We start from the raw sequence: 26,896 nt of genomic DNA, 5'->3' as shown, positions 1-26,896 counted from the left end.
TAATAACTGCAGCAGAGTAAAATACATACAATTAGAATCCTCATTTTGAGAGATTTCAATACAGGTCATGTTGGTAGAGCTGGGAACCAGAGGTGGGTTAAGCAGAGCCTGGAAGTGTGAGGCTCACGTAAACTCATTGTGTAATGACAAGCCTTGCCACAGCTGTGGGCCTCCCCTGAGCCCCTGAGGTTCCCTTTGCCAAGCACGTAATTTCATTTTGAAATCACCAAAACAACCCAGATTTCCTAATAACCTGCATTACACCGCACACACCCCAGCTCATCTGTGTGTAGACACAGCCTGCTCTGTCTCGCTTCCATTTTCTTGCGCATTTCCACCAGGCAGGCTTACCCCTCCAGAAGCTGTCAAAGTTTCACAGCTTAAAACTGCTCCGCACGCTTTTCACATCAATTTCCCCATCCCTCTGTTCTGGACCACTTGTGGAGTGTGCTAAGCTGGGAAAATACCATCCTTCCAGGGACCTCAGCAAGAAGTAACTCTGAAGCCCGCAGCAGCTGAGGAGCACCATCCACCTGCTCCTTGCTCATTCAGAGTAATGGTTTCCACTCTTTTAACAGGGTACTTGTTCATGCCCTTTTGGTCTTGAAATGCCTTGTTCATGTATTTTATTACTCAGTCAGCATTCACTGGGCAACTGCCCTGCACCAGGCTTCCTGCAGGGTCTCAAGCCTCGGGACATGGTTTCCAGGTCAAGGGTCTCAGAGGCCCTGGGGGAGGGAGTGCATGCTCATCCTAATGAGACTCAAACCCCTTTGGGGCAACAAGGGAGCTTTGCCTTCCTTCTCACCAGATAAGCAGGGCCAGTCCATGCTCTGCACACCTGACACAATTTGGTGATTGGCCATTTTGAGTTGCAGGACACGGCTGTCCCTCCTGAGTGGAGGACTGTTGTCCACGGAGATTAAAGGGCACTTGCTTCATAAGGTGAGAGAGGAGTGCAGGCCACTCCAGGGGACTGGCAGCCCATCCCTTGGTCTGCACCAGGCATTGGTTATAGGGAGACACACCAATGGGTAGAGAGCCTGGCCAGGTAAGGACACACCAAAGCTCCGCAGGTGCCTCTGCAGTGCACAGCCTGCTGCCTGGTGGCTAATGACAGCTGCCTGTCCCCACCCAGGCCCATCCTGCTGCACCTGGAAAGTGAGCCTTAAAGCTGCTGGACAGCGGGATGCAGGGGTCCCACCGCATTTCTATTTCCTGCTCCATCTCCTTGTGGGAATGTGCAGAATTTTTCCTCTGGAAAGTCGGGGGTCACCTACTGCCCCCTGCCACCTCCTCAGAAAATGAGGTTTCTTGTTTCTCCTCAGAAAATATTGGACCCCCGTGAAAAACTTCAAAATGAAACTTAAAGTCTGAAGATAAAAAAATTCAACATGAAGATCTCGGGACTAATGTTGCCCAAGCGCCCTTTCTCCGGAGACCTGGACCCTACACAGCCCTCACCTCAGTGATGAAGCCTCCATCTCAACCGACTCCGCAATCTCTTGCACCCCAAACTGCTGCCCTCGGGTTCATGAATAATCAGATCAGTCTTCCTGGGCGGGGCATCACTTCCTCATGAATGAAGAGCCAGGCTTCCGAGGAGGGGGCTTCGGCCTCCTCATGAATAAACAGCCAGGCCTTCCTGGGCGGGGCCTACACCTCCTCATGACTAATGTATTTTCTCTCCTCTGCTTCAGGAATGGGGGTGGAGCTCAACCTCATGAATATGCAAAGCAGAGGCGAGTGGCAGTTAACGCTCCCCTGAAAGGCAGGTCCCTCACAGCAGCTCTGGCTCCCAGAAGGATCCCTCTTGCAGCCTGGGCCGCCTCTCTCCCGCTCTTCCCAGGGCTCGCACCAGCGTTCCTGGTTCCTGGGCTTGAGGGACCCGCACCCAGCTCGTGCTGCCTCAGGAGCCTGGGAGCGACCAGGAACCCGCACCAAGGTCATGGGGCCTCGGGAACTTGTGCCCGGGGCTGAGGCGCCTAGGATGGCGCCTGGGGCTTCCTGAGGTGGCGCCCGCCCTCCAGGTGAGACACCAGGCTGGACGGGTGAGGTCCCTGGGGACCTTGGGGCTCACAGGACGGGCCACTGCGCTGGGGTCCCAGAGACACCAGGCCAGCACAGGGCGGGGGAGCGGGGCAGGCTGGACCCTGGAGGGGCTGGGGTGGGACAGAAGGACAGGTCAGGGATCTATAGGACAGAGCTGTCAGTCTCCAGGGCGTCCTCCACCTCCTCCCTGAGTGACCCTCCAAGTGTTCTTTCTACATTAACATTAATTATGAAAACAAAATCTAGGTGGAGTCCCCTTGCGCTGTCCCTCAGCTCAGCCCCTTCCCCTAGAAGTGAGGTGACTGCTTCCCCAGCATTTAGAGCGAGGAGTGTGTAAGCACTCCTTAGTCCTTAGGCGGTGACTCTTTTTGCAGTCCTCCTGGCTCACTGCAGTAAATCAAAGCCTGTCTTAAAAACTTCACTTAGCATTGAATTGCCAGCTATGATAAATCCAGTCACTGAATAAGGTAAGCTTCCTTTGCCCCTCATCACTGTTCAAATGTTTTGCTCTCACAATCCATTAAGAACTTGCTGTTTAGAATTTACATTTCTTTGAGATTGTATTTAAGATTTTGAGAGGCATAGGAATTAATGTTACAAAAACAAATAAGTAATAGAGTGTCTTTGCAAAGTCTGAATTTTTATATGTATATAGTACCCTGGAATGCAAGCCAGTCTGAAAATGTCCTTTTCTTTCTTTCTTTTTCTTTCTTTCTTTCTTTCTTTCTTTCTTTCTTTCTTTCTTTCTTTCTTTCTTTCTTTCTTTTCTTTCTTTCTTTCTTTCTTTTTTTTTTTTGTAAAATTAATTTGGACAAAGGCTATGAGGAAGTGACAATGGGGCCTCACAGCAGGTAAGCTCTTCAGCTCATCCCCAACACTTATTCTCTCTGCCCACCCCACTTCCCGCATTTGGTACAATCTGCAAGAGGAAGAGACACAGGATATGTTTCTCTCTGGAGCACCTGCTTGCTCTCTACTCTGGCTTCACTTTGATGAGCAGAGGTGCAAAATTAAAATTTGGTACACATGGTTTGTACGGGATGTTTAAGCTCTATTGTGGAAATGAAGGACAGTCTGCTGACATTTATTTACATAATTTATCTTATGAGAAAGAACCTGAAAATTGAAGTTAAATGATCCTTAATATCTATATATTCCCCGGACATGGTTGTGCATGCCTGTAATCACAGGAGCTCCAGAGGCTGAGTCAGGAGGATTTTGAGTTCAAAACCAGCATCAGAAATTATTGAGTGCCTATCTCTAAATAACATATTTAAAAGGGCTGGGAATGTGGTTCCGGGGTTAAGCATCCCTGGGTTCAATCTCAGGTACCACAAAAAAAAAAAAAAAAAATACACACACATACACATTTATATACACCATTGACAGATTATTCTCTCATAATATATCTTAGGTGTGACCAAATGCTTAGTGATATTCACTGTGTTCAATAAATTCTACTGTTTCAAACTCTAAAACTCTGAAGGAGATGAATTTAAAACAAATTGGCCACAACTATTATGATGGCAGGAATGAAAGTGATTTCTGCAGATATCAGTTTGTATAAAGTAGAAAATATAATGTTCTACAGACAATGTTCTATATTTTTTTAGAAAGTTAGTTTGAACTGCTATGATTTAAAAGTGATGCCCTATTAAATAGTATCACCTATTCACCATGAACAACTAAAGTTCAGTTTAGTTTAAATTAAGGTGAAAAGATTGAAAACCCCAGAATGATACTCTGCCACTGAGGCTGTTTTTTGTAATTTTTTTTTTTTTTTTAGTTGTTGATGGACGTTTATTTTGTTCACTGATTTATATGCAGTGCTGAAATTTGTACCCAGTGCCTAACACACACTAGGGAAGTGCTCTACCACTGAGCCACAACCCCAACCCTGAGGTTTATTTTAAAATAGACATTTTTTTTCTCTTCTTCCTCACTCCCTCCCTATCCTGGACTGGTGGGACAGGATTAGATTACTCTTCTTCCCCATCCACTTATCTTTCTTTCACCCATCACAGGAATGAAGAAATTCAAACTTGGCAATAGCACCAGCAGATCTAAGAAATAATTATCTCCCAAATTAACAAATGAAGTAGGACCAGGCACCCTGGAATTACCTCTTTAAAAGCCTTTTCTTTCCCCTGAAGGGCAGAATCACAGCCTCTAAAAGAGGAGTCCCCTGTGTTTCTCCTTTGCTACCAAAGTAATTAAACTTTGGCTTTTTTTTTTAAACATAAACCTAAAAGTATTCAGTTGTTGTATAAACAGTGCAGAAAGTCCAAATCGATTGAAAATTGAGTAATAAACTTCTCTCTTAATACCTTAATAGCAATTACATCCATTATATGTATCTATATTACTTGTTGAGCCTGTGTGTGATAATAACAGTTAACAAAGAGATGTACTATGTATAATTAATCTTTATTTGAAGGTCCTTGGAAAGATCAGTTATTGCTAGAATTAAGGAATTGAAGTCAGTTGACTTGTATCTATTTTAGACCCAGAGCTCAGGCCCTGACACACACTGTTTCCTGACAGAGCTTGACCTTTTTACTCTGATGCAGTTTCTTCTGCCTGCAGGTTGGAGGTCTTGCCTGATTATATAACTTTCATTTGCCCGTATGAAAACAGCCTTACTCTCTGTGTGGACATGAGCCATAAACTAGTCTAAATGAAAACTGCTTATGATTTAATAATGAAGATATTTGATAACAATGGAAGAAATGTCAAAGAGAAAAGTGGACAAAAAATTAGTTGGGTTAGATTTTTCTACAAAGGAAGTCTACTTTTTAAAATTCTTTTTTAGTTGTCAATTGATATTTGTTTTTTATTTATATGCAGTGCTGATAATCAAACCCAGGGCCTCACACATGCTAGGCAAGTGCTCTTACCACTGAGCTCCAACCCCAGCCCATATGTTTACTTTTTAAAGAACTGATGCGATCATTTGGGAGAAGGTGTGGTGAACAAGGACAGATTCCTCCTTAGTGCTTCTGGTCCTGATGTACCTGGGGTTGGGTACTGGAGGGCCCAAGGATCAGAAAAGAGTGTACAAGAGGACATTGGGAAGAATAAAGGAAAGAGAATGCTGGTATTGAAGAAGGGGTGGACACGAGGCAGGGGTTCTGGGCAGAGAATTATTCCCATTGTGTTTTCATTTAATCAACTATGTGTATGTGTGTGTGTTATACATATATATATATATACATATTTTTTTTTTTTGAGGGGAGTACCAGGGATTGAACTCAGGGGCATTCAACCACTGAGCCACAACCCACAACCCCAGGCCTATTTGGATTTTATTGAGAGATGGGGTCTCACTGAGATCTTTAGTACCTCACTTTTGTTGAAGCTAGCTCTGAACTTGTGATCCTCCTGCCTCAGCCTCCTGAACCACTGGGATTGCAGGAATGTACCACCATGCCTGGGTATTTTCTTTTTATTGAAGTAGAATATATCAAATTAGTTAAATTATTTTTTTTCTCCAAACATGCTCCTCCCATTCTCCACCTTGGTAAGTGTCGATCACTGACCACCTCATTGATTAAGGCAGAAACAGAGTCATCTTTGACAGACACCTCCCTAACATCTTATCACTTCTGTCAGCATCTCTCTTGAGCCTGCACAGGCACTTTCCACTGATGTCAGCATTATTCCTGGCCATGACTGACAACATCCTCTTCAAAATCTGCCCTTTGCATCATGCAGCCTGGAGCTTGAAACCTCCTCCTGCCACATGTTAGCTGAATGACTTCTCTGAACCTCAGTTTCCTCTTTTATAAAATGAGAATACTAGAACTTATGTTAAATGGTTGTTGTCAGAACTGGAAATGGAAGAGGGCTTTATTATCCCTTGCTTATGCATCCTCAGGACATAGTTTAAACATCTCTTCAGGTTTTTTTTTTTAATTCTTAATAAAACAGCATTTAATATTACCACTAGAATTTTGTGTCAAAAATATATTTGTAAACTACTAGCATAGTAGGATTTCATTTTCCATGTCTCACTTTATTTGGCCAGATCATTTCTGCCAGCATTGGAAATGTCCAGGTCATCTTGCAGACTGACAATGCAAGACTGGCTGATGAGGCATTCACAATGAAGTGAGTGGAACAGATGGTTGTCAGCTTACCTTTCCTACCAGGTTCTCTTATTCCCCATTTTCCTGCCTCCATCAAGAGCAAATATTTTGGGTCTGCTGAAGTTCACATTCTCCATACATTTGGTGTTTTGGCAAATGCACATGACATCATTCTAAAAATAATTAGGATCAAACACAATTCACTTTACATTACAAGTCACATGCTTAAAATAAGTTGCTTACCTGAAGTCTATTGATCAGCAGAGTTGTAAGGACTCACAATTCAATATGCTAATTCTACTAATATCCTAAATTTGAATTTTTATGTATGAAAATGATCTAATATTTTTTGACAAGGGGTTAATTGAAACAGTTGTTTTCCTGATGGCACATACAACTGAAAGATTAACCATCTACTTATTTTTATATATTCATCTCCTTTTCCACATCCCATCCTTCCAGATGTAAGGAATACAGACTTTTTGCAGTACAAAATGTCCACACTGGAAGTTGCAAGGGTGATGGTCCTGCTACTCTAAAATCTTGGCAAAGCTAATGAAGAAGTATGGATTTTAATTAAATAAATCATGAAGAAAATCAAGCAAGAAGAGTAACTATTACTTAATTTTCAATTGTGCTTAGGATGCCATTAGAAACTGCACCCAGAGATAGGGGATGCTGTTGTTCCTAGCTGCAGCAGACAGCCAAGGGGGATCTGTTCCTGGGATGTACAGTGCTAGTGGGATTCTTTGCTGGTACAAAAGCATCATCTCATAATTTTCTCCTTTTCTTCTTTCCAACTGAACAATTAATTTTGATACTGTAAATAGGAAGGAAGAAAGAATGGAAGGGAGTTACAGAAACCATATCACATACTACAATGCTGCTATTTCAAAACAGTTCCAGATATTCATGCACCAAATAGCTCTGAAGATGGCAGTGGCCTTGTCCAAATCATTGTGTTGAATCTCTAAACTAATTTTCAGGTATGACAATGAGCTGGCTCTATGCCAGACCACAGAGGCTGACATCAATGGCCTCTGCAAGGTACAGAAGGAGACCCTGGCCAGAGCTGACCTGGAGGTGCAGGTTGAGAATCTGACTGAGGAGCTGGCCTACCTGAAGAAGAACCATGAGGAGGTCAGAAGTTGTTTTTTTCCCTCCTAGCCCCCCCAAGTACAATTTCAGGTTTACAAATCTGGAGTTCAAACCTCACCTGTTAAAGTGGCCATTTGTTTGGCCATTTCTGTATGTGTACAGTGCTACTGCTGCTGCTGTTGATTGTGGTTCCCACTAAGGTTTAACAAATTAGGGGCACTTTTTTATCATTTTTGTTATAAGGTAATGAAATAGGTAATAAGAATTAATTTTCTTGATTTAGTGACTTTGAAAAATATATATATAGTATTTCAAAAGATAGAAAATAAACAAGTCTGCCAATAAATATATAATGCTATCAATACCACACATGGACTCTGATGGGCCACAGTGTTTATCAGAGGCTGGTTTAGAGAATGGACACGAGCAGTAAGTTTCTAAAGGAGTCTCTACTCAATTTTCTTTTTTTTTTAAAATTATTTATTTTTTATTGTAAACAAATGGGATACATGTTGTTTCTCTGTTTGTACATGGCACAAAGGCATACCATTTGTGTAATCATAAATTTACATAGAGTAATGTTGTTTCATTCTGTTATTTTTTCCCTTCCCCCCACCCCTCCCACCCCTCTTTACCCTCTATACAGTCCTTCCTTCCTCCATACTTGCCCCCCTCCCTAACCCTAACTCTAACCCTAACACTAACCCTTCCCTCCCCCCCCCCATTATGTGTCATCCTCCACTTATTAGCGATATCATTCATCCCTTGGCTTTTTGAGATTGGCTTATCTCACTTAGCATGATATTCTCCAATTTCATCCATTTGCCTGCAAATGCCATAATTTTATCATTCTTTATGGCTGAGTAATATTCCATTGTATATATATATACCACAGTTTCTTTATCCACTCATCAATTGAAGGGCATCTAGGTTGGTTCCACAGTCTGGCTATGGTGAATTGAGCAGCTATGAACATTGATGTGGCTGTGTCTCTGTAGTATGCTGATTTTAAGTCCTTTGGGTATAGGCCAAGGAGTGGGATAGCTGGGTCAAATGGAGGGTCCATTCCGAGTTTTCTAAGGAATCTCCACACTGCTTTCCAGAGTGGCTGCACTAATTTGCAGCCCCACCAGCAATGTAAGAGCGTACCTTTCTCCCCACATCCTCGCCAACACCTGTTGTTGCTCGTATTCTTGATAATCGCCATTCTAATTGGGGTGAGATGGAATCTTAGGGTAGTTTTGATTTGCATTTCTCTTATTACTAGAGATGTTGAACATTTTTCCATATGTTTGTTGATTGCTTGTAGATCTTCTTCTGTGAAGTGTCTATTCATTTCCTTAGCCCATTTGTTGATTGGGTTATTTGTATTCTTCGTGTAGAGTTTTTTGAGTTCTTTATAGATTCTGGAGATTAGTGCTCTATCTGAAGTATGATTGGCAAAGATATTCTCCCACTCTGTAGGCTCTTTCTTCGCATTGCTGATAGTTTCCTTTGCTGAGAGAAAGCTTTTTAGTTTGAATCTATCCCAGTGGTTGATTCTAGCTTTTATTTCTTGTGCTATGGGAGTCCTGTTAAGGAAGTCTGATCCTAGACCAACAAGGTGAAGATTTGGACCTACTTTTTCTTCTATAAGATGCAGGGTCTCTGGTCTGATTCCGAGGTCCTTAATCCATTTTGAGTTTAGTTTCGTGCATGGTGAGAGATATGGGTTTAGTTTCATTCTGTTGCATATGGATTTCCAATTCTCCCAGCACCATTTGTTGAAGAGGCTATCTTTTCTCCATTGCATATTTTTGGCACCTTTGTCTAGTATGAGAAAATTGTATTTATTTGGGTTTGTGTCCGTGTCCTCTATTCTGTACCATTGATCTATCTGTCTATTTTGGTACCAATACCATGCTGTTTTTGTTACTATTGCTTTGTAGTAGAGTTGAAGATCTGGTATTGCAATACCCCCTGTTTCACTCTTCCTGCTAAGGATTGCTTTAGCTATTCTGGGTTTCTTATTCTTCTAGATGAATTTCATGATTGCTTGCTCTATTTCTGTAAGGTACGTCATTGGGATTTTAATTGGAATTGCATTGAATTTGTATAGCACTTTAGGTAGTATGGCCATTTTGACAATATTAATTCTTCCTATCCAAGAACATGGAAGATCTTTCCATCTTCTAAGGTGTTCTTTAATTTCTTTCTTTAGTGTTGTATAGTTCTCATTGTAGAGGTCTTTCACCTCTTTTGTGAGATTGATTCCCAAGTATTTTATTTTTTTCGAGGCTATAGTGAATGGGGTAGTTTTCCTAATTTCTCTTTCCGAAGATTCATCACTTATGTATAAAAATGCGTTGGATTTATGGGCATTGATCTTGTAACCTGCTACTTTACTGAATTCACTTATGAGTTCTAAGAGTTTTCTGGTGGAATTTCCAGGTTCCTCTAAATATATAATCATGTCATCAGCGAACAGGGATAGTTTGAGTTCTTCTTTTCCAATTCGTATCCCTTTAATTTCTTTGGTTTGTCTAATTGCTCTGGCCAGAGTCTCAAGAACGATGTTGAATAGAAGTGGTGAAAGAGGGCATCCCTGCCTTGTTCCAGTTTTTAGGGGGAATGCTTTCAGTTTTTCACCATATAGAATGATATTAGCCATGGGCTTAGCATAAATGGCCTTTACAATGTTAAGGAATGTTCCCACTATCCCTATTTTTTCTAGTGTTTTGAGCATGAAGGGGTGCTCTATTTTATCAAATGCTTTTTCTGCATCTATTGAAATAATTATGTGATTCTTGACTTTAAGTCTATTAATATGGTGAATTACATTTATTGATTTCCTGATGTTGAACCAACCTTGCATACCTGGGATGAAGCCCACTTGATCATGGTGCACTATCTTTTTAATATGTTTTTGTATGCGATTTGCTAAAATTTTGTTGAGAATTTTTGCGTCGATGTTCATTAAGGATATTGGTCTGAAATTTTCTTTCCTTGATGAGTCTCTGTCTGGTTTAGGTATCAGTGTGATATTGGCTTCATAGAATGAGTTTGGGAGGGTTCCCTCCTCTTCTATTTTATGGAATACTTTGAGAAGTATTGGAATGAGCTCTTCTTTAAAGGTTTTGTAGAACTCGGCTGAGAACCCATCTGGTCTCGGACTTTTCTTTGTTGGAAGGCTTTTGATGACTTCTTCTATTTCAGTACTTGAAATTGGTCTCTTTAAATTGTTTATGTCCTCCTCGTTCAGTTTAGGCAATTCATATGTCTCTAGAAACCTGTTGATGTCTTCGAAATTTTCTATTTTGTTGGAGTATAGATTTTCAAAATAGCTTCTAATTATGTTTTGTATTTCCATCCTGTCTGTTGTGATATTTCCTTGTTCATTCCGAATTTTAGTGATCTGGGTTTTCTCTCGTCTTCTCTTTGTTAGTGTGGCTAAAGGTTTATCAATTTTGTTTATTTTTTCGAAGAACCAACTATTTATTTTGTCAATTTTTTGTATTGTTTCTTTTGTTTCAATTTCATTGATTTCAGCTCTGAGTTTAACTATTTCCTGTCTTCTACTACTTTTGGTGTTGGTCTGTTCTTCTTTTTCTAGGGCTTTGAGCTGTAGCGTTAGGTCGTTTATTTGTTGAGTTTTACTTCTTTTATTAAATGCGCTCCATGAAATAAATTTCCCTCTAAGTACTGCTTTCATAGTGTCCCAGAGATTTTGATATGATGTTTCTTTGTTCTCATTTACCTCTAAGAATTTTTTAATTTCCTTCCTAATATCTTCTGTTATCCATTCATCATATAATAGCATATTGTTTAATCTCCAGATGTTGGAATAGTTTCTGTGTTTTACTCTTTCATTTATTTCTAACTTCAATCCATTATGATCTGATAGAATACATGCTAGTGTCTCTATCTTCTTGTATTTGCTAACATTAGCTTTGTGGCATAATATATGGTCTATTTTAGAGAAGGATCCATGTGCTGCTGAGAAGAAAGTGTATTCGCTCTTGGTTGGATGGTATATTCTATAAATGTCCATTAAGTCTAAATTATTGATTGTGTTATTGAGATCTATGGTTTCTTTGTTCAATTTTTGTCTGGAAGATCTGTCCAGTGGTGAGAGAGGCGTGTCAAAATCACCTAGTATTATTGTGTTGTGGTCTATTTGGTTTCTGAAATTGAGAAGGATTTGTTTGACATACATCGATGAGCCACTGTTTGGGGCATAGATGTTTATGATTGTTATATCTTGCTGATTTATGCTTCCCTTAAGCAGTATGAAATGTCCTTCTTTATCCCTTCTGACTAACTTTGGCTTGAAGTCCACACTATCGGAAATGAGGATGGATACTCCAGCTTTTTTGCTGAGTTCATGCGCATGGTATGTTTTTCCCCATCCTTTCACCTTTAGTCTATGGGTATCTTTTTCTATGAGGTGAGTCTCTTGCAGGCAACATATTGTTGGATCTTTCTTTTTAATCCAATCTGCCAGTCTATGTCTTTTGATTGATGAATTCAGGCCATTAACATTCAGGGTTATTATAGAGATATGATTTGGTTTCCTGGTCATTTGGTTCATTTTTTAAATTTTATTTATTTATTTCTTTGACACAACTTGTTTCCTCCTTTATTTGACAATTCCTTTAGGATAATTCCTCCCTTTGCTGATTTGCTGCTTTGTTTTTCATCTCTTCCTCATGGAATATTTTGCTGAGAATGTTCTGCAATGCTGGCTTTCTTTTTGTAAATTCTTTTAGCTTTTGTTTATCATGGAAGGATTTTATTTCATCGTCAAATTTGAAGGTAAGTTTTGCTGGGTATAAGATTCTTGGTTGGCATCCATTTTCTTTCAGGGCTTGAAAAATGTTGTTCCAGGCCCTTCTAGCTTTTAGGGTCTGGATTGAAAAGTCTGCTGATATCCGTATTGGTTTCCCCCTGAATGTAATTTGGTTCTTTTCTCTCACAGCTTTTAAAATTCTGTCTTTATTTTGTATGTTAGGTATTTTCATTATAATGTGCCTTGGTGTGGGTCTGTTGTAATTTTGTGTATTTGGAGTCCTATAAGCCTCTTGAACTTGATTTTCCATTTCATTCTTCAGATTTGGGAAATTTTCTGATATTATTTCATTGAATAAATTGTTCATTCCTTTGGCTTGTTTCTCAAGGCCTTCCTCAATCCCAATAATTCTTAAATTTGGCCTTTTCATGATATCCCATAGTTCTTGTAGATTCTGTTCATGATTTCTTACCATCTTCTCTGTTTGTTCAACTTTGTTTTCAAGGTTAAATATTTTGTCTTCAATGTCTGAGGTTCTGTCTTCCAGGTGTTCTATCCTATTGGATATGCTTTCTATGGAGTTCTTAATTTGGTTTATTGTTTCTTTCATGTCAAGGATTTCTGTTTGGTTTTTTTTCAATATCTCTAACTCTTTATTGAAATGATCTTTTGCTTCCTGTATTTGCTCTTTTAACTGTCGATTGGTGCGATCATTCAATGCTTGCATTTGCTCTTTCATCTCATCGTTTGCTTCTCTGATCATTTTAATTATGTACATTCTGAACTCCTTTTCTGTCATTTCTTCTGCCATGCTGTCATTGGGTTTTATTGATGTAACATCTAGATTTGTTTGCAGCATTTTCTTTCCTTGTTTTCTCATATTGTTCAGGTATCAGTTGACCGCTGAGATATTGCAGATTTCCTCTATTGACTTACAATGTCCCTGAAGATTTCTATATATATCCCCCCTTAGCCTTCAGTAGGCTGAAGTCTTGGAGGAAGTTGATAATGCGGAGCTCCACAAGGAAGCTGCCTCTCTAGGAGTGGTGGCCTTCAGGTGGGGTATAATCCCTGCTAGTGGGCAGAGGTGCCTCCACTTGTTGAACAATGGTCATCCAAAGGGGACCTAGGCTGCGGGCTGAGGCAAGGCATGTTTGGGCCTGAGTCTCTGGTTTTACCGTCCTTGTGGGGAAACCTCACCCGGCAGGGAAGACTCACCCGGTGGGGAGGTCTCGCTGGTCAGTACCCTCCTAGAGGTTCCCCTCAATTACAGCTACCGCCTGGGCTGGGCTGCCTTCCTCTGCAAAGTTCTCAGGGGCCCGGCCCTACCTCCTGTGCCTGGGAGCCTCACCCTTCGCAGATGAATCTCCTTAGGCTGCCCCTCCTCAGAGAATATGCCCGCAGGCCTGGAACCTTTGCTCCGCCCTAAGCCTGTCTCTGTGCGGCTCTTCCACCCAGAAGCCTCCTAGATCCTGGGACCCTGCTCTGCCCCTAATTGCCTGGCTATGCGGCCCCTCCTCTGAGCAGCCACCTGGGGCCCCGTACAATCTCTCTGAGTCCCAGAGACCCGCCACACGCCTCTTCCTCCAGACAGCTGCCCAGTATTCCGGTGCGGTCACTAGGAGTCCAAGAAACTCACTGCGTGCCTCCACCTCCCACCAACCACCCGTAGCCCTGGGCAATCAATCACTCCGAGTCGAAGTGACCCTCCCCGTTCCTCCTCCTCCTCCAGATAACCCCCCGAGTGTTCAGGAGTGGTCGCTCTGAGTAGCTCTGAATCCACGTGACCCGCTGCACGGGTCCTCTGGGCAACCGCCCGGAGCTCTTCGTGCGGCCACTCAAGACCAAGCGACCCACCACGCTTCCTCTCCAGGCAGCCCCCCTGTGTTCAGGCGCTGTCACTTTAAGTCCAAACAACTCACCACTCGCCTTCTCCTCTGAGCAGCCGCCTGGAGCGCTAATGCAGTCACTGCGAGTCCAAAGGACCCGCCGCGCTTCTCCTCCTCCTCCAGGCAGGCCCCGGGGTTCAGAAGTGGTCTGAGTCCAAACAGCTCGCCACGCAGCCTCTACTCTGGCAACCGCCTGAAGCTCTGGTGTAGTCACCCCGAATCCAAGCGGCCGCGTTCCTCTTCCTCCTCCTCGTCCTCAGGGCAGGCCCCGGGGTTCAGAAGCGTCGTTCTGAGTCCAAACAGCTCGCCGCGGAGCTTCTCCTCTGGCAACCGCCTGTAGCTCTGGTGCAGTCACTCCGAATCCAAGTGGCCACGCTCCTCCTCCTCCTCCTCAGGGCAGGCCCCGGTGTCCTGAGTCCACACAGCTCTCCTCGCCACTCCTCCCCTGGGCAGCCTCCGGAGCCCCAGTGGTTGCTCCGAGTCCCAGTGCTGTGCCGAGCGGCCTCCTTTTCGGCGCTCCTATTTGTCCGAGTTCACTGCTCCAGCGGGGGGAGGGGCGTCTCACCGGCAGCTCTACTTCACAAAGTTTCCTGCGTTCCGGGACCACTGTCCCATCCGGGACGCCTCCCCAATGGGAGAGACTCACCCGGCTGCTTTGAGTTGGTCCCAAGTGTCTCAATATCTCCTCTTTTGAATCCTGAGTCCTGGAGCAACATGAAATGCAGCCACCCTCTCTCTACTCAATTTTCAATGGCTCATACAAACTCTGTGGGCCTAGGCACTGTTTGCAGCCCTTCAACTGGCAGCTGTAGTTGAAATTCTTCCAGCAACATGCATATCAAGCCTCCCCTTCCTGTACACACAGTGGACTCCTTACAAGGAGGTTCAACTAGACCTTCTGGACCATAGGCACAGAATATAGGGTCCATGGTTACTTAAAGGGCCTGTGATATTATCTTAAGTTGTTTTTCTTTCAGTGTGCTCAAATAGATTTACTTTTTTGTTCAAATAAGTTATACATGAGTATAGAATGCATTTTGGCATATCATAGATAAATGGAGTATAACTTCTCATTCTTCTGCTTGTACATGATGTAGAGTTACTGTGGTTGTAGAATCATATATTCACATAAGGTAATAATGTCCAATGCATTCTCCCATTCTTGCTACTTTCATACCCCTTCCCTCATTTCAGTCCCCTCTCTCTAATCCAAAGTATCTCTATTTGTCCCTAACCAGCCTCCCCATTGTGAATTAGCATCCTCAAATCAGAGAAAACATTTGGCCTTTGCTTCCTTGGGGTGGGCTTATTTCCCTTAGCATAATATCCTCCAACCCCATCCATTTACTAGCAAATGCAATAATTTCATTATTTAAGGCTGAGTAATGTTCCATTGTATATATGCACCACAGTTTCTTTATCCATTCATCTGTTGAAGAGCACCTAGTTTGGTTCCATAGATTAGCTATTGTGAATGGAGCTGCTGTAATCATTGATGTGGCTGTGCCACTGTTGTATGCTGATTTTAAATCTTTTGGATGTAAACCGAGGATTGGGATAGCTGTGTCGAATGTTGGTTCCATTACAAGTTTTCTGAAGAATCTCCATACTGCTTTCCATAATGGTTGCATCAACTTGCAGTCCCACCAGCAAAGTATGAGCATACTCTTTTTTCCTATTCACCAATACATTTTATTGCTTATAGTTTTAATGATTGCCATTCTGACTGTAGTGAGATAGACTCTCAGTGTAGTTTTGATTTGCATTTCTCTAATTGTTAGAGATGTTGAACCTTTTCTCATATATTATTGATCACTTGTATTTCTTCTTTTGTGAAGTGTGTCTTATGTTCCTTTGCCCACTTATTGATTGGATTATTTGGTTTTCAGCTGTGACATTTTTTGAGATTTTTATATATTCTAGAGATGAATACTCTGAGGTGCGGGTGGTAAGATTTTCCCCAATTCTGTAGGTTCTCTCTTCACATTATTGTTTTCTTTGCTGTGAAGAAGCTTTTTAGTTTGAATCCATACCATTTATTGATTCTTGATTTTACTTCTTACATTTTAGGGGTCTTGCTAAAGAAGCCAGTTCCTAAGCCACCATGGTGAAGATTTGGACCTTCTTTTTCTCCTATTAGGTGCAGTGTCTGTGTTCTAGTGTCTAAGTCCTTGATCCACTTTGATTTGTGTTATGTGCAGGGTGAGAAATATGGGTTTCATTTCATTTTGCTACATATGAATTTCCAGTTTTCCCAGCACCATTTGTTGAACAGGTTGTCTTTTCTCCAATGTATGTTTTTGGCACCTTTATCCAGTATGAGATAACCATATTTATCTGGATTTCTCTCTGTGTCTTCTATTCTGTACCATTGGAGTTCATGTCTTGGTGCTGATGCCACAACATTTTTGTTACTATGGCTCTGTAGTATAATATAAGGTTTGTTATTCTGATGACTTCTGCTTCACCTTCCTTGCTAAGGATTGCTTTGTCTATTCTGGGCCTCTTCATTTTTCCAAATGAATTTCATGGTTACTTTTTCTATTTCCATGAAGAATGTCATCAGGCTTTTAATAGTCATCCCATTCAATCTGACTAATGGTTTTTGTAGTATGGCCATTTTGACAGTGTGAATTCTGCCTATTCAAGAGCATGGGAGATTTTCCATCTTCTCAAATCTTCTATTTCTTTTTAAGGGTTCTGTAGTTGTCATTGTAGAGGTCTTTTGCCTCTCTTGTTAGATCAATTCCCAACATTTTATTTTTCTTGAAACTATTCTGAATGGGCTAGTTTTCATAATTTCTCTTTCAGTGGATTCATCATTGATGTATAGAAATGCATTTGATTTATGGGTGTTCATTTTACATTCTGCTACTTTGCTGAATTCATTTATTAGTTCTAGAAGTTTTCTGGTGGAATTTCTGGGTCTTACATGGAATCATGCCATCAGTAAATAATGATAGTTTGGTTCTATTCCTATTCATATCCCTTTTATTTCCTTTTCCTGTCTAATTGCTCTGGCTAGAGTTTCAAAGATCATGTTGAATAAAAGTGGTGAAATGGGGCATTCCAATCTTGTTTAAGGTCTTAGAGGGAATGCTTTCATTTTTTTCTCCATTTTGAATGATGTTGGCCTTGGGGTTTAGCACATACAACTTTTATAATGTTGAGGTGTGTTCTTACTATCCTTAGATTTTCTACCATTTCAAGCATGAAGGGCTGCTGTATTTCATGAAATGTTTTTTTTTTTTTGCATCTATTGAGCTGATCATATGACTCTTATCTTTAAGTCTATTGATGTGATGAATTACATTTATAGATTTCCATATAAACATCACTATTTTAGAGATCTCATTCCTGCCTTGCTCAGTGCTGGCTCCCACAGGTCCCCAGACTGCTCTGCAGCATTCATCACATGAATCTGTCTTCTCCCACCTTTCCTCTCCACCAGGACATATATTCTGGCCTTACATATCTAATGAGGTGCCTGACATGGAAATGGAGTTCCCAATGTTATATGACTGATCCTCACACATAGTTCTTTCCAAGTGTAAGTAAGGGAGCAGATGACCACATACATGAATGAATATTAAAGATGCCACACCAGAGATTCCATTAGCCAAGGATGCTGGGGTGCTTGCTTCACCATAGCCAATCCCTTCTATAAGAAACACACTTGGACAGATAACACCAGGCCTGGCAGTCCTGCCAGCGCCAGCGAGCCATGTTCCCAGGTCAACAGAGCCAAACACCCTGCAGAATATGGGGGATGGAGCAAAGGGATGCCAGTACTGGGGAAGATGGGCAACCCAGGGGAAGGAATGATAGTGGTATTCAATGGTTCATTGAGCCAGGACCACCTGATGGTTCGTCCTCAGGCCCTGGCAGATCCCAACCCAGTCTTTCACACTAAGATGATCTGGGCAACACATTAGGAAGCCAGTGCCCTGAGAAGAACAGGGCAGGATTGAGGATGAGGGGTGGGTTTCTTTTTGTATGTGTGTGAACTTTCTGAAGTAAGATACATATGAAAAGTACAAGAACAATATTCGTGGAGGTTGATGAATTGTACCATGAGTGTGGCTGACACCCACATCCCTAATGAGGACATGCAGCATCCCCAGCACACATATTCTCCCTGACCTGCTCCCTCCACACCTATGGTGACTTTGACCCTGGCTTAATATATTAGCATAATATCAGCAACAATACAAAGTGCAAACAAGGCATTCAGATTTAATCACAAAACACATTTTCCCTAGATTAAAAACTGTTTATTTGGATTTATCATTTTTATATCTTTATGGGGTATAACATGGCAATTTAATCTATGTATTCAAGCTTTATCATGCAACATTGAATAAATTCCAGGAGGTCACTAGAGTGTAATCTTCCCTTATTTTTTTGTGTTTAATTACTTTATAGATTTCATACTGTGTCAGAGTCAGAGAAACTGTTTCTGTGTGCCCTTCACCAATGAGGATATTTTAGTATTTCAAGCAGTCATTAATGTATGACAGATGAGGTTGGACAATAGAGAAACTTGCAGGAAACAGGTTTATTTAGGCTGGAGCAATCCAGAGGGGCTAAGGCCAAAAGAATCTCAGGATGCTGGGTCTAGATATTCTGAGACTTATACTCAGTAGATGGTTATGCAACAGGATGGTTAACATAAGTTACTTTTTGTTCCACATTCTTAGGTGATTTCACAAGTTTTTACTGAGAAAACAGAAACTAACAGTAACAACAAGCTTTGTTGCACACTCACATTTTCTCTTTTATTTGTAAATGGACACAATGCCTTTACTTTATTTATTTTTATGTGGTCCTGAGCATCAAACCCAGTGCGTCACACATGCGAGGCAAGTGGTCTACAACACCAGCCCTGCAGACCTAAATTACAAGAAAGAAAAACCTGGCCTTCACAACAAAGAGGTGCTCAAACCAATCAAAGATATCGGTAACTTCTTGGCTTAAAGTTTTATATAATGTCATATCTTAGGTGCTCTCTTCCTCCGTTATGTTCTTAATATCTTCTTGCCATGGTAGACACAATAGTTTTAATGTAAAGGGAAGGTAAACATGAAAGCAAAACATAAGTTAACAGCATAATCAATACTATGTCAAGTCAGCTTTTGAATCCACCAAGAACAGAAAACCATCCTCCAAATTGTGAACTTGGGTCCCAAGCCTCGTTGGCCCCTCAGGATTGAACTAGTTCATGTGCTAGTTTCCTGATATTGTCAGCTATGTGGTTGATTGTTCTCAGTCCTGTAGTGAAGACCAAGAAAAGGACAATGTAGATGACAGAAGTAACCGATGGCAATGATCTCAGTATGAGCACCATCTTAGATTATGTAACTATGCATTTGTCCTGTTGGTTGGTTTATCTTCCACCTTGCATTGAACAGTCAGCCCCCAAGTGGCTGAAGCAGGGTTGGTTGTTTCCTCAAGCTTTGGGTGTGCACAGGCTGGTCAACTTCCAGAGTGACTAGAGCAGGGCTGGTGTCTTTCAGATCCTCAAGCTTGTCTGGTGTTTACTTCTTCCTGATGGTCAGCTGAAAGGGTGCAAACTAAGGGGGAAAGCTGAAAAAGAACATATGCAAATAAGAGAGTCTGTTTTCAAAAGGTCTCAAAACGGACCCAAAGGGAACAAAATACAGAATCTATATCTATGTACATGTATATACATATATTGATATATTTGGTGACACTGTAAAGGAGAGTGACATATTGTGGACCGTGTGTGTTCCAGAGGAGGGGGATATCCCAGGAGGCTTAAACTACATAGATTTATCTCAATGTAACTTTCAACCAATTTGAAATCAGCCTATGGTTTCATGAGCCTGACCTAACTTTATACTTTCACTTATGATCTTCCACATATTATTATCTGATCTAAATATGTGAAGTGAATTTCAATCCCCTACCTCACAGGTCAGTTGTCTTCCAAAAGTGCATTTCTAAGTGTGTCACCTTTAATCTCAGAATATTTTTCTGCATGGAAATAATGCTGAATGCCTACCTGGCTCCCAAGTTGAAGTGGTGTTCAATATCTCAATTCACCCCTGGCTTGTCATCCTCACAATCTTTATTTTACCAGATGCAAAACCAAGGGTTTACCTAGTTCTGTACCCTGGTCAATGTCACCTAGTTTAGAGGGATTTGAATCCATCTCTACCAACCCTGAAGTCCCTGCCTCTCCTCACACTACCCTTTAGCAAGACAAAAGTTGCTCACTTATATTTTCCTTTGTTGGTAAATTTTTGGAAGAAGCCAAAGTCAGTCGAAATTTGGTAGATCTAAGAGGGTATTTTCCCAAAAGGCAGATTTTCTCCAAGTCCAGGTGTGTAGAGTCCAGCATGTCTGGCTGTTACCAGAGTGCTTCAATGTACCTGGACCTCACAGTGCTGTCCAGAGGCCCAGTGCCCAGATGGCCCTGTCTCCATAACCCAGAGTTCCATTCAGGGAGGAGTTGGGGTGGTAGGGGAAGGGGATGGGGAGGGAAGCTCAGGAGAAAATATCAGAACTGAAGATGCTCCCAGAACTGGGCTCTCAAAGCAGCCAGTGATCCCTCTCCAGCCTGCCCCATGGGTCAAGGTCCACACCTGGCCAGCAGCCCCCAGGCTCCACCCCTGCCCCTCACCATGGACCCACCTAGCCCCTTCTCCCTGCTGTAAGGACTGCTGCCTCTATTTAAAGTACTCACTTGTTTTCCTTGGATGAGCTCCCTGAGTTAGCAACCCAACTCCTCAAGGGCCCAGAAGGAGGGGTGGCTGGTCCTCGGTGACAAAAGGCAAGCGACATGCAGTGGATACTAGTGAGGTGACTGTGATGGAGAATGCTCATCTTTCAGCTCCTGTTGTCTTGGGCAGCCAACAGCAGCCCTGGGATTGAGTCACTGCAGTGACTACATCATGGAATTGCAGCATGTGGTGGCAGCGACAGCAACAAGAAGCTGCTTTGGGCATAGGGTGTTATGACCCATGGTCAGGAGAAGAGCATTGGCCTCAGGGCATCTCTGGAGGTGTCGGCATCCAGCTGCAGTTTGGGAGTGCAGTTGCAGCATGGTCACGGTGGCAATGGCAACAGAAGAGACAGAAGTTACGGTGGGGACAACAGAGGTGTCCAGACATGAGCATTTTTGCCCTGCAGTGCTGCCAGTAGCTGGCTGCAGTTGTGATGATGTCATTTTCCTGTGCTGAGTGTCACTGTCTGGTGTTCATGTTGTACTCTGGTGGCAGCAGTGTGGAGCTCCAGAGTCTGGTGCTGGTAGCAGCAACACATAGCTGTATGGGGGCTGGCATCAGTTGCAGGGCATCAGGTGTCAGGTATGGGGTCAAGTGCATTGACATTGGGATTTGCTGGGCAACACCAGTGTCCAGCTGTGGTTAAAAGTCTGGTACTGGACCAAGTAGGGGCCACAGAAGAGTTCAGAAGCAGGTTCAGTGGCTTAGAGGCATCCAGCCCTGAGCATCTTCATCCTGCTGTCCAGGAGCCCAGATACAGTGATGGTGAAGGTAGCATCTGGCAGCCATGTGGGGAGCCAGTGGCTGTGGCGAGGAGCTCCGGGCTGGCAGTGATGGCAAGGGTGAGGGTCAGTGGTCCTCAGAGTCAGATGGCGACCAGTAGCTGGGGCACCCCTCTGGTGGGAGCTCCAGGCCCTTGGCCTTGCTCCTAGTGGAGCCTACGTTCTCAGGAAGCAAGACCCAGGAGGCAGAGGAACTAAGCTGCTGGGGACCTTATGCTGCCCACACCTCAGCACCTTGCACTAGACAGGAACCCACCAGGCGGCTGCTGGACCAATTCCCCACTAAGGCCTCTGCAGGGGAACTAGGTCATCTGCCAGGTGTGGCGCCTTGGCAGAGTACCCCCACACTCCCAAACCACATCAATGGGGGCTGTGGAAACAGAACATCCCTACACTCATAGGCAGTCATACATTGCTAGTGGGACTTAGGAAATCTCCATCCTCAAATGGCATTTCTGTAGCTGACGGTGGCAGAAGACCAAGACTGAGGGCTCCCTCCGCCTCTGCCCTCCATCGTCCTCCATCTACAGGGATGCCCTTTGAGGGTGAGAATTTGCTAGCCACCTGCCCCACCCCCACTGCTGCTCTCCACCACAGCCCAGGGAAAATGGGTTTGGGGAAGGTGAGTGTCCTCTCCAAAGGCTGCCCCAGTTCTTAGCCCATTTATTGTTTGGGTTCTTTGTATTTTTGATGTAAATTTTCATAAGTTCCTGATAATTCAAAAATATGAAGAACCCAATTAATAAATGGTCTAAGGAACTGTCAAACCCTTCACAGAAGAAGATATACAAGCTATCAACAAATATATTTTAAAAAGTTCAAAGTCTCTGGTAATTATAGAAACACAAATCAATTTCACCCTAATTTTCATCTCACTCTAGTCAGAATGGCAATTATCAAGACTACAAGCAACAATAAGTGTTGGTGAAGATGTGGGGAGAAAAGTACACTCATACATTGCTGGTGGGACTACAAATTGGTGCAACCACTGTGGAAGGCAGTATAGAGATCCCTCAGAAAAGTTGGAATGGAACCAACATTTGACCCAATTATCCCAATCCTTGATTTATGCCCAAAGGACTGAAACTCAGCATACTGGAGGGATGCAGCCACATGAATGTTTATAGCCACTCAGTTCACAAGAACTAATCTACGGAACCAACCCAGGTCCTCTAAGACAAATGAATGGATAAAGAAAATGAGGTACACATGCACAATGGACTATCACTCAACCTTAAAGAAGCATGAAATTGTGGCATTTGCAGGTAAAGTGTGGAACTGGAGAATATCATTTGAAGTGAAATGAGCCAATCCCAAAAAACCAAACACTGGATTTTTATCTAATAAGCAGATGCTGATCCATACTGGGGACTGGGTAGAAAAAAATGAAGGAACTTTGGATTGTACAGAGGGGAGTGAGGGAAGGGTTGGGCCAGGTGCAGATGGGAAGAACAGTAGATTGAGACAGACATTACCCGATATATATGTATGAAACAAATTTTTTGAATTATCTGTGAAAAGTTCACAGGCAAATTTTCTTTTTGGAATTAGCATGTTGACATAAGCACTCTCTATTAAAAAAAAAAAAACTGAAAAGTAAAAGTACAAATAACCCAATCAATAATTGGGCTAAGGAACTGACCAGACCCTTCACAGAAGATGATATATAAATGATCAACAAATATATTTAAAAAGTTAACATCTCTAGTAATTAGAGAAATGTAAATCAAAAATACCTTAAGATTTCACCTCACTGCAGTCAGAATGGCAAATTTCAAGAATACGAGCAACAACAAGTGTTGGTGAGGATGTGGGGAGAAAGATACACATATACATTGCTGGTAGGACTGCAGATTGGAATGACCACTCTGGAAAGCACCATGTAGATCCCTCAGAAAACTTGAAATGCACTCATCTGTCCCACTAATCAGTTTACACCCAAAGGATTTAAAATTATCATACTAAAGTGATGCAGTCACATCCATGATTATAGCAGCTCAATTCACTATCACTAGAGTGTGGAACCAAACTAGATGCCCTTCAGTAGATGAGTGGATAAAGAAACTGTGGTATATATACACAATAGAATATTACTCAGCCTTAAAGAAGAAAAAAATTATGGCATTTGTTGGTAAATGAATGGAGTTAGAGAATATCATATGAAGTGAAATAAACCAATCCCCAAAAAACCAAAAGCCAAATGTTTTCTCTCATACATAACAGGGGTGGGGGAGGAGGTAAGGGAAGATTGGAGGAACACTGGCTTGTGGAGAGGGAAATAAAGTGAGGACTGGGGTGGGGGTAGGAAAGATGGTGGAATGAGACAAATATTACTCTTGTGTACATAGATGATTATATATTATGTGACTACATCATGTACAACCAGAGAAAGGAAAAGTCGTACCCCATTTGTGTACAGTGAATCAAAATGCAATGAGTAAAAATAAAAAATAAAAAAAAATATTGCTCAAACATTGAAAGAAAAATAAAGGGCTGCCCCAGCTGGCAGCGGGCCTACTCCCCCTGCAGAGACTGCACCCCAGGGAAGGGCAGGATGAACCAGGATGTGGGGTGAGCAGCCACCCAGTGAGCTCACAGGCCAGTGTGAGGCATGCTGCTATGGGCAGCATATGGTCCTCAGAGGCTGTCTGTGTACTGCTGCCTCTTGTGTCCTGCTTCCTGCGCAGGCAGGCTCTGCCAGGGGCAGGACCAGTGACCTGAAGTAGCCACTGCAGAGGCCACCCCAGCCTCCAGCCACCCTCTGACTCAGGCACACCACCCCAAGCTGTTGCTGCAGTCACCAGAAGAGCTGTAGCTGCTGGAGTCCCAACATGGTCACCTGCAATACTGCCGCCAACACCACTGCACTGTAACCAGACTCCTGCACCACCAAAGGATGAGGACACTCTCAGTCTGACACCTCTCCTGCTGCTACTACCTCCAGAGTCATTTGCCTTTGCCACTACTGCCATGACTGGACTCTGGACACTGATACATCCACAGATACCCAACACCAAAGCTGGATTGCCCATTGCCACTGCTGTGGCCATCCAGCCTGAGGCCGAGGCTCCGTGCTGCTGCAGATACAACTGGACTAGCCAAACTTCTTTGGATACTGAGGCTCACTGATCATTGCCTTCCCTGCAGATGGATGCCTCTGCACGTGGATCCACCATCCATGGTTGCTGGGCATCCCCAATCTGGACCTCTGCTGTGGAACCTGCTGTGGAGCTGAGGATAGCCACTATACACTTCCACCCCTGCAACCAGACTTCTTTCACAGACACTGGACAACTCCACAGGTGCCAACTACCTCTCCAGTCTTGGAGAGGGTGGAGGACATTTCCTTCCATGTGTGCTGCCTATACATCCCTGCCGGGGAGTAATGCACTGATTTAGTTCAGGCTCTCATAACCAAACCATTTCACCTCTAAACCTTCTTGCACTGTCTCACCCATGAGCTTTTGGGGGACTCCTAGTAACTCCATAGCACATCTTCATCAAACAGCTTAGCAAGAGCGTAGCTTCTCCTTCAGAACTTGCTGCTTCACCTTGCACTTTTAATTTCTGGAGATGGGCCTCTTGCATTAAATGTCATGAACCAAACTGTCTGGAACTTTCTCACTTCGCTTGACATTAGAACAAGCTGAAGTTAGTGCCTTATCTGGATTTGACTTTGGCTTAAGGAAATGTGTGTGTTTCATCTTTTCTCCAGACAATGATAACTTTTTCCATAGCAGTCATAAGCCTGTTTGACTTTCTTCTCTTTCACATATGCTCTGGAGCAGCACTTTCAATTCCTTCGGGAACATTTCCTTTGCATTCTCAGTGGACTAACTTGTGCAATAGGCACAGCTTGTCATGTAGCATGCAAACCATGAGACTCTTCCTCTGATTTAAACTGTACAGGTCATTACTGTGTTATCAAATGGCCTAACTTTAATATTGTATCATAGGGAATAAGAGGATGGCGAGACATGATCTGTGGAGCAATAAGAACACACACACTAATTTTGCTATATGATGTGAACAAGGCATGTAGTTCCACATGGCAGTTAACATAGTTAACATCACAGATGACAATAAGAGATATAATAACCTGAAATCCTCACCACCTTTTAGGCAGTCACCTATGCCCCATACCCAGAGCCTTGAGCTCACCTCCTCATGGATGGCCTGTGTATGTCCTCCCCCATAGTAGCCACATGCTCTATGGGGATCCATCTTCTGCTACACAGTGCTGTTGGCAGCAGAGCCTGGTGAATGGATTGAGCACTTTTATGTCAATCTAAAAGTTTGTTACTAAAAATACTTACAATGCCATCCTAAACAATGGATAAATTTAACAACATGAAAAATAAAGTGGACCAGTTCAGAGTGGAGGGCACAGTCAGCTGTAGTGAGGGATATGGCACTGGGTAATGCTCAGGAGGTGGGAGGAGCCACAGAGGACCATAGAACTAGGGTAGAGGAAAACCTTCCAGGAGAAGTGGAGGGCTGCTGGCCTGATAGTTTCTTGACCTCCTGTCTCTGGCATTTTGGTGCCTGAAACTTACGTTGGTGCCAGGAAAACTGACTCTATTTGAATGGGTGGGATGGCAGCTTGGATCACCATCTTTACCAAATGGAAGAAAATATCCACTGTCCTCTGGATTGCTTAGTGGCAGCTGAGCTGCCTTCTCTTCCTGAAGGGTCACAGTGGCCACTGGTGGCTTAATGTCTACCTGTGTGGATGGTGCTGGAGTTGGGTCATCTTCCAGGTTTGAGGGCTATTCTTCCTCCATCACAGGAAATTTGGTGATATGCTGTCTGAAGTGTAAGCAGGTAACCTGGGCCACTGCTGCTAGAGGCAGTTCTCTCACTAGAGGTGGTGCTAGAGCTGCAGGAGAAACACCCCGACATGACTGCCTTTCCCTGGTCTTTTCTCAATTCACAAATGAACCCTGCTTCTGAGAACAGCCCAGCCCCTCTCCACACAACAGGATGCCTTCCCAGACTAGGGTCCACCAGCTACAGGACAGCAGGCCTCTCTGGCTGGGGGCCAAATGCCAGATTCCACTGGCACCAGCCCAGATTCCTCTGCACACACCCTCAGTCACCACCCCAGATCCCATCATCAGAGGGCTCAGACTCACTGGGATATCTGTTCTCCAGCTGTGTCAGGAGTCTGTGAACATGCAGGGTCACCTCTGATTCAGGTATGGTGAGCAGCAGGAAGTTCCTGAGAAGCGTCAGGTTTTCCAGGTCCCAGGACCTAAAAAAATCTTGTGGATAGAGGTATAGTCACATTTCAATCATGGAACAGAGAGTGCTGTGGCATTTGGAGTGTACAGGGAGCCATGAGGGGCTGGGCATCTTCTTTAGCTGGAAGCTCCCATGGCCCCCTGAATGGTTGGCTTCCCAAAGAGTGGCCAAGCATGTCAAGGCCAAACTGTGAGGTCCAAGTGGATTTAGCTGACTCCCACAATTG

The 26,896-nt window shown here is 43.1% G+C and overlaps 1 protein-coding gene across 1 annotated transcript; it reads left to right on the top strand.

Moving 5' to 3' along the window:
- Positions 1-1,871: 1,871 nt before the first annotated feature.
- On the top strand, positions 1,872-25,538 carry LOC306667582 (keratin, type I cytoskeletal 47 kDa-like). Its single transcript, XM_079150267.1, has 6 exons — positions 1,872-2,030; positions 2,870-2,903; positions 6,080-6,162; positions 7,127-7,280; positions 24,574-24,728; positions 25,383-25,538. Exons 3-6 carry the CDS (start codon positions 6,158-6,160, stop codon positions 25,387-25,389), a joined length of 321 nt encoding a protein of 106 aa, XP_079006393.1. The 5' UTR covers positions 1,872-2,030; positions 2,870-2,903; positions 6,080-6,157; the 3' UTR covers positions 25,390-25,538.
- The last annotated feature ends 1,358 nt before the right edge of the window (positions 25,539-26,896 follow it).

The sequence above is a fragment of the Sciurus vulgaris genome (genome assembly GCF_902686455.1).
Source record: "Sciurus vulgaris genome assembly, chromosome: 8".
Lineage (NCBI taxonomy): Eukaryota > Metazoa > Chordata > Mammalia > Rodentia > Sciuridae > Sciurus > Sciurus vulgaris.
Note: the sequence above shows the minus strand (reverse complement) of the source record. Positions and strands in the feature narration are given on the sequence as shown.

Coding starts and splice junctions, on each gene's coding strand:
- LOC306667582 (XM_079150267.1), top strand. Junction 7,281..24,573: donor TGAAGAAGAACCATGAGGAG/GTCAGAAGTTGT, acceptor CCTTCCCTGCAG/ATGGATGCCTCTGCACGTGG.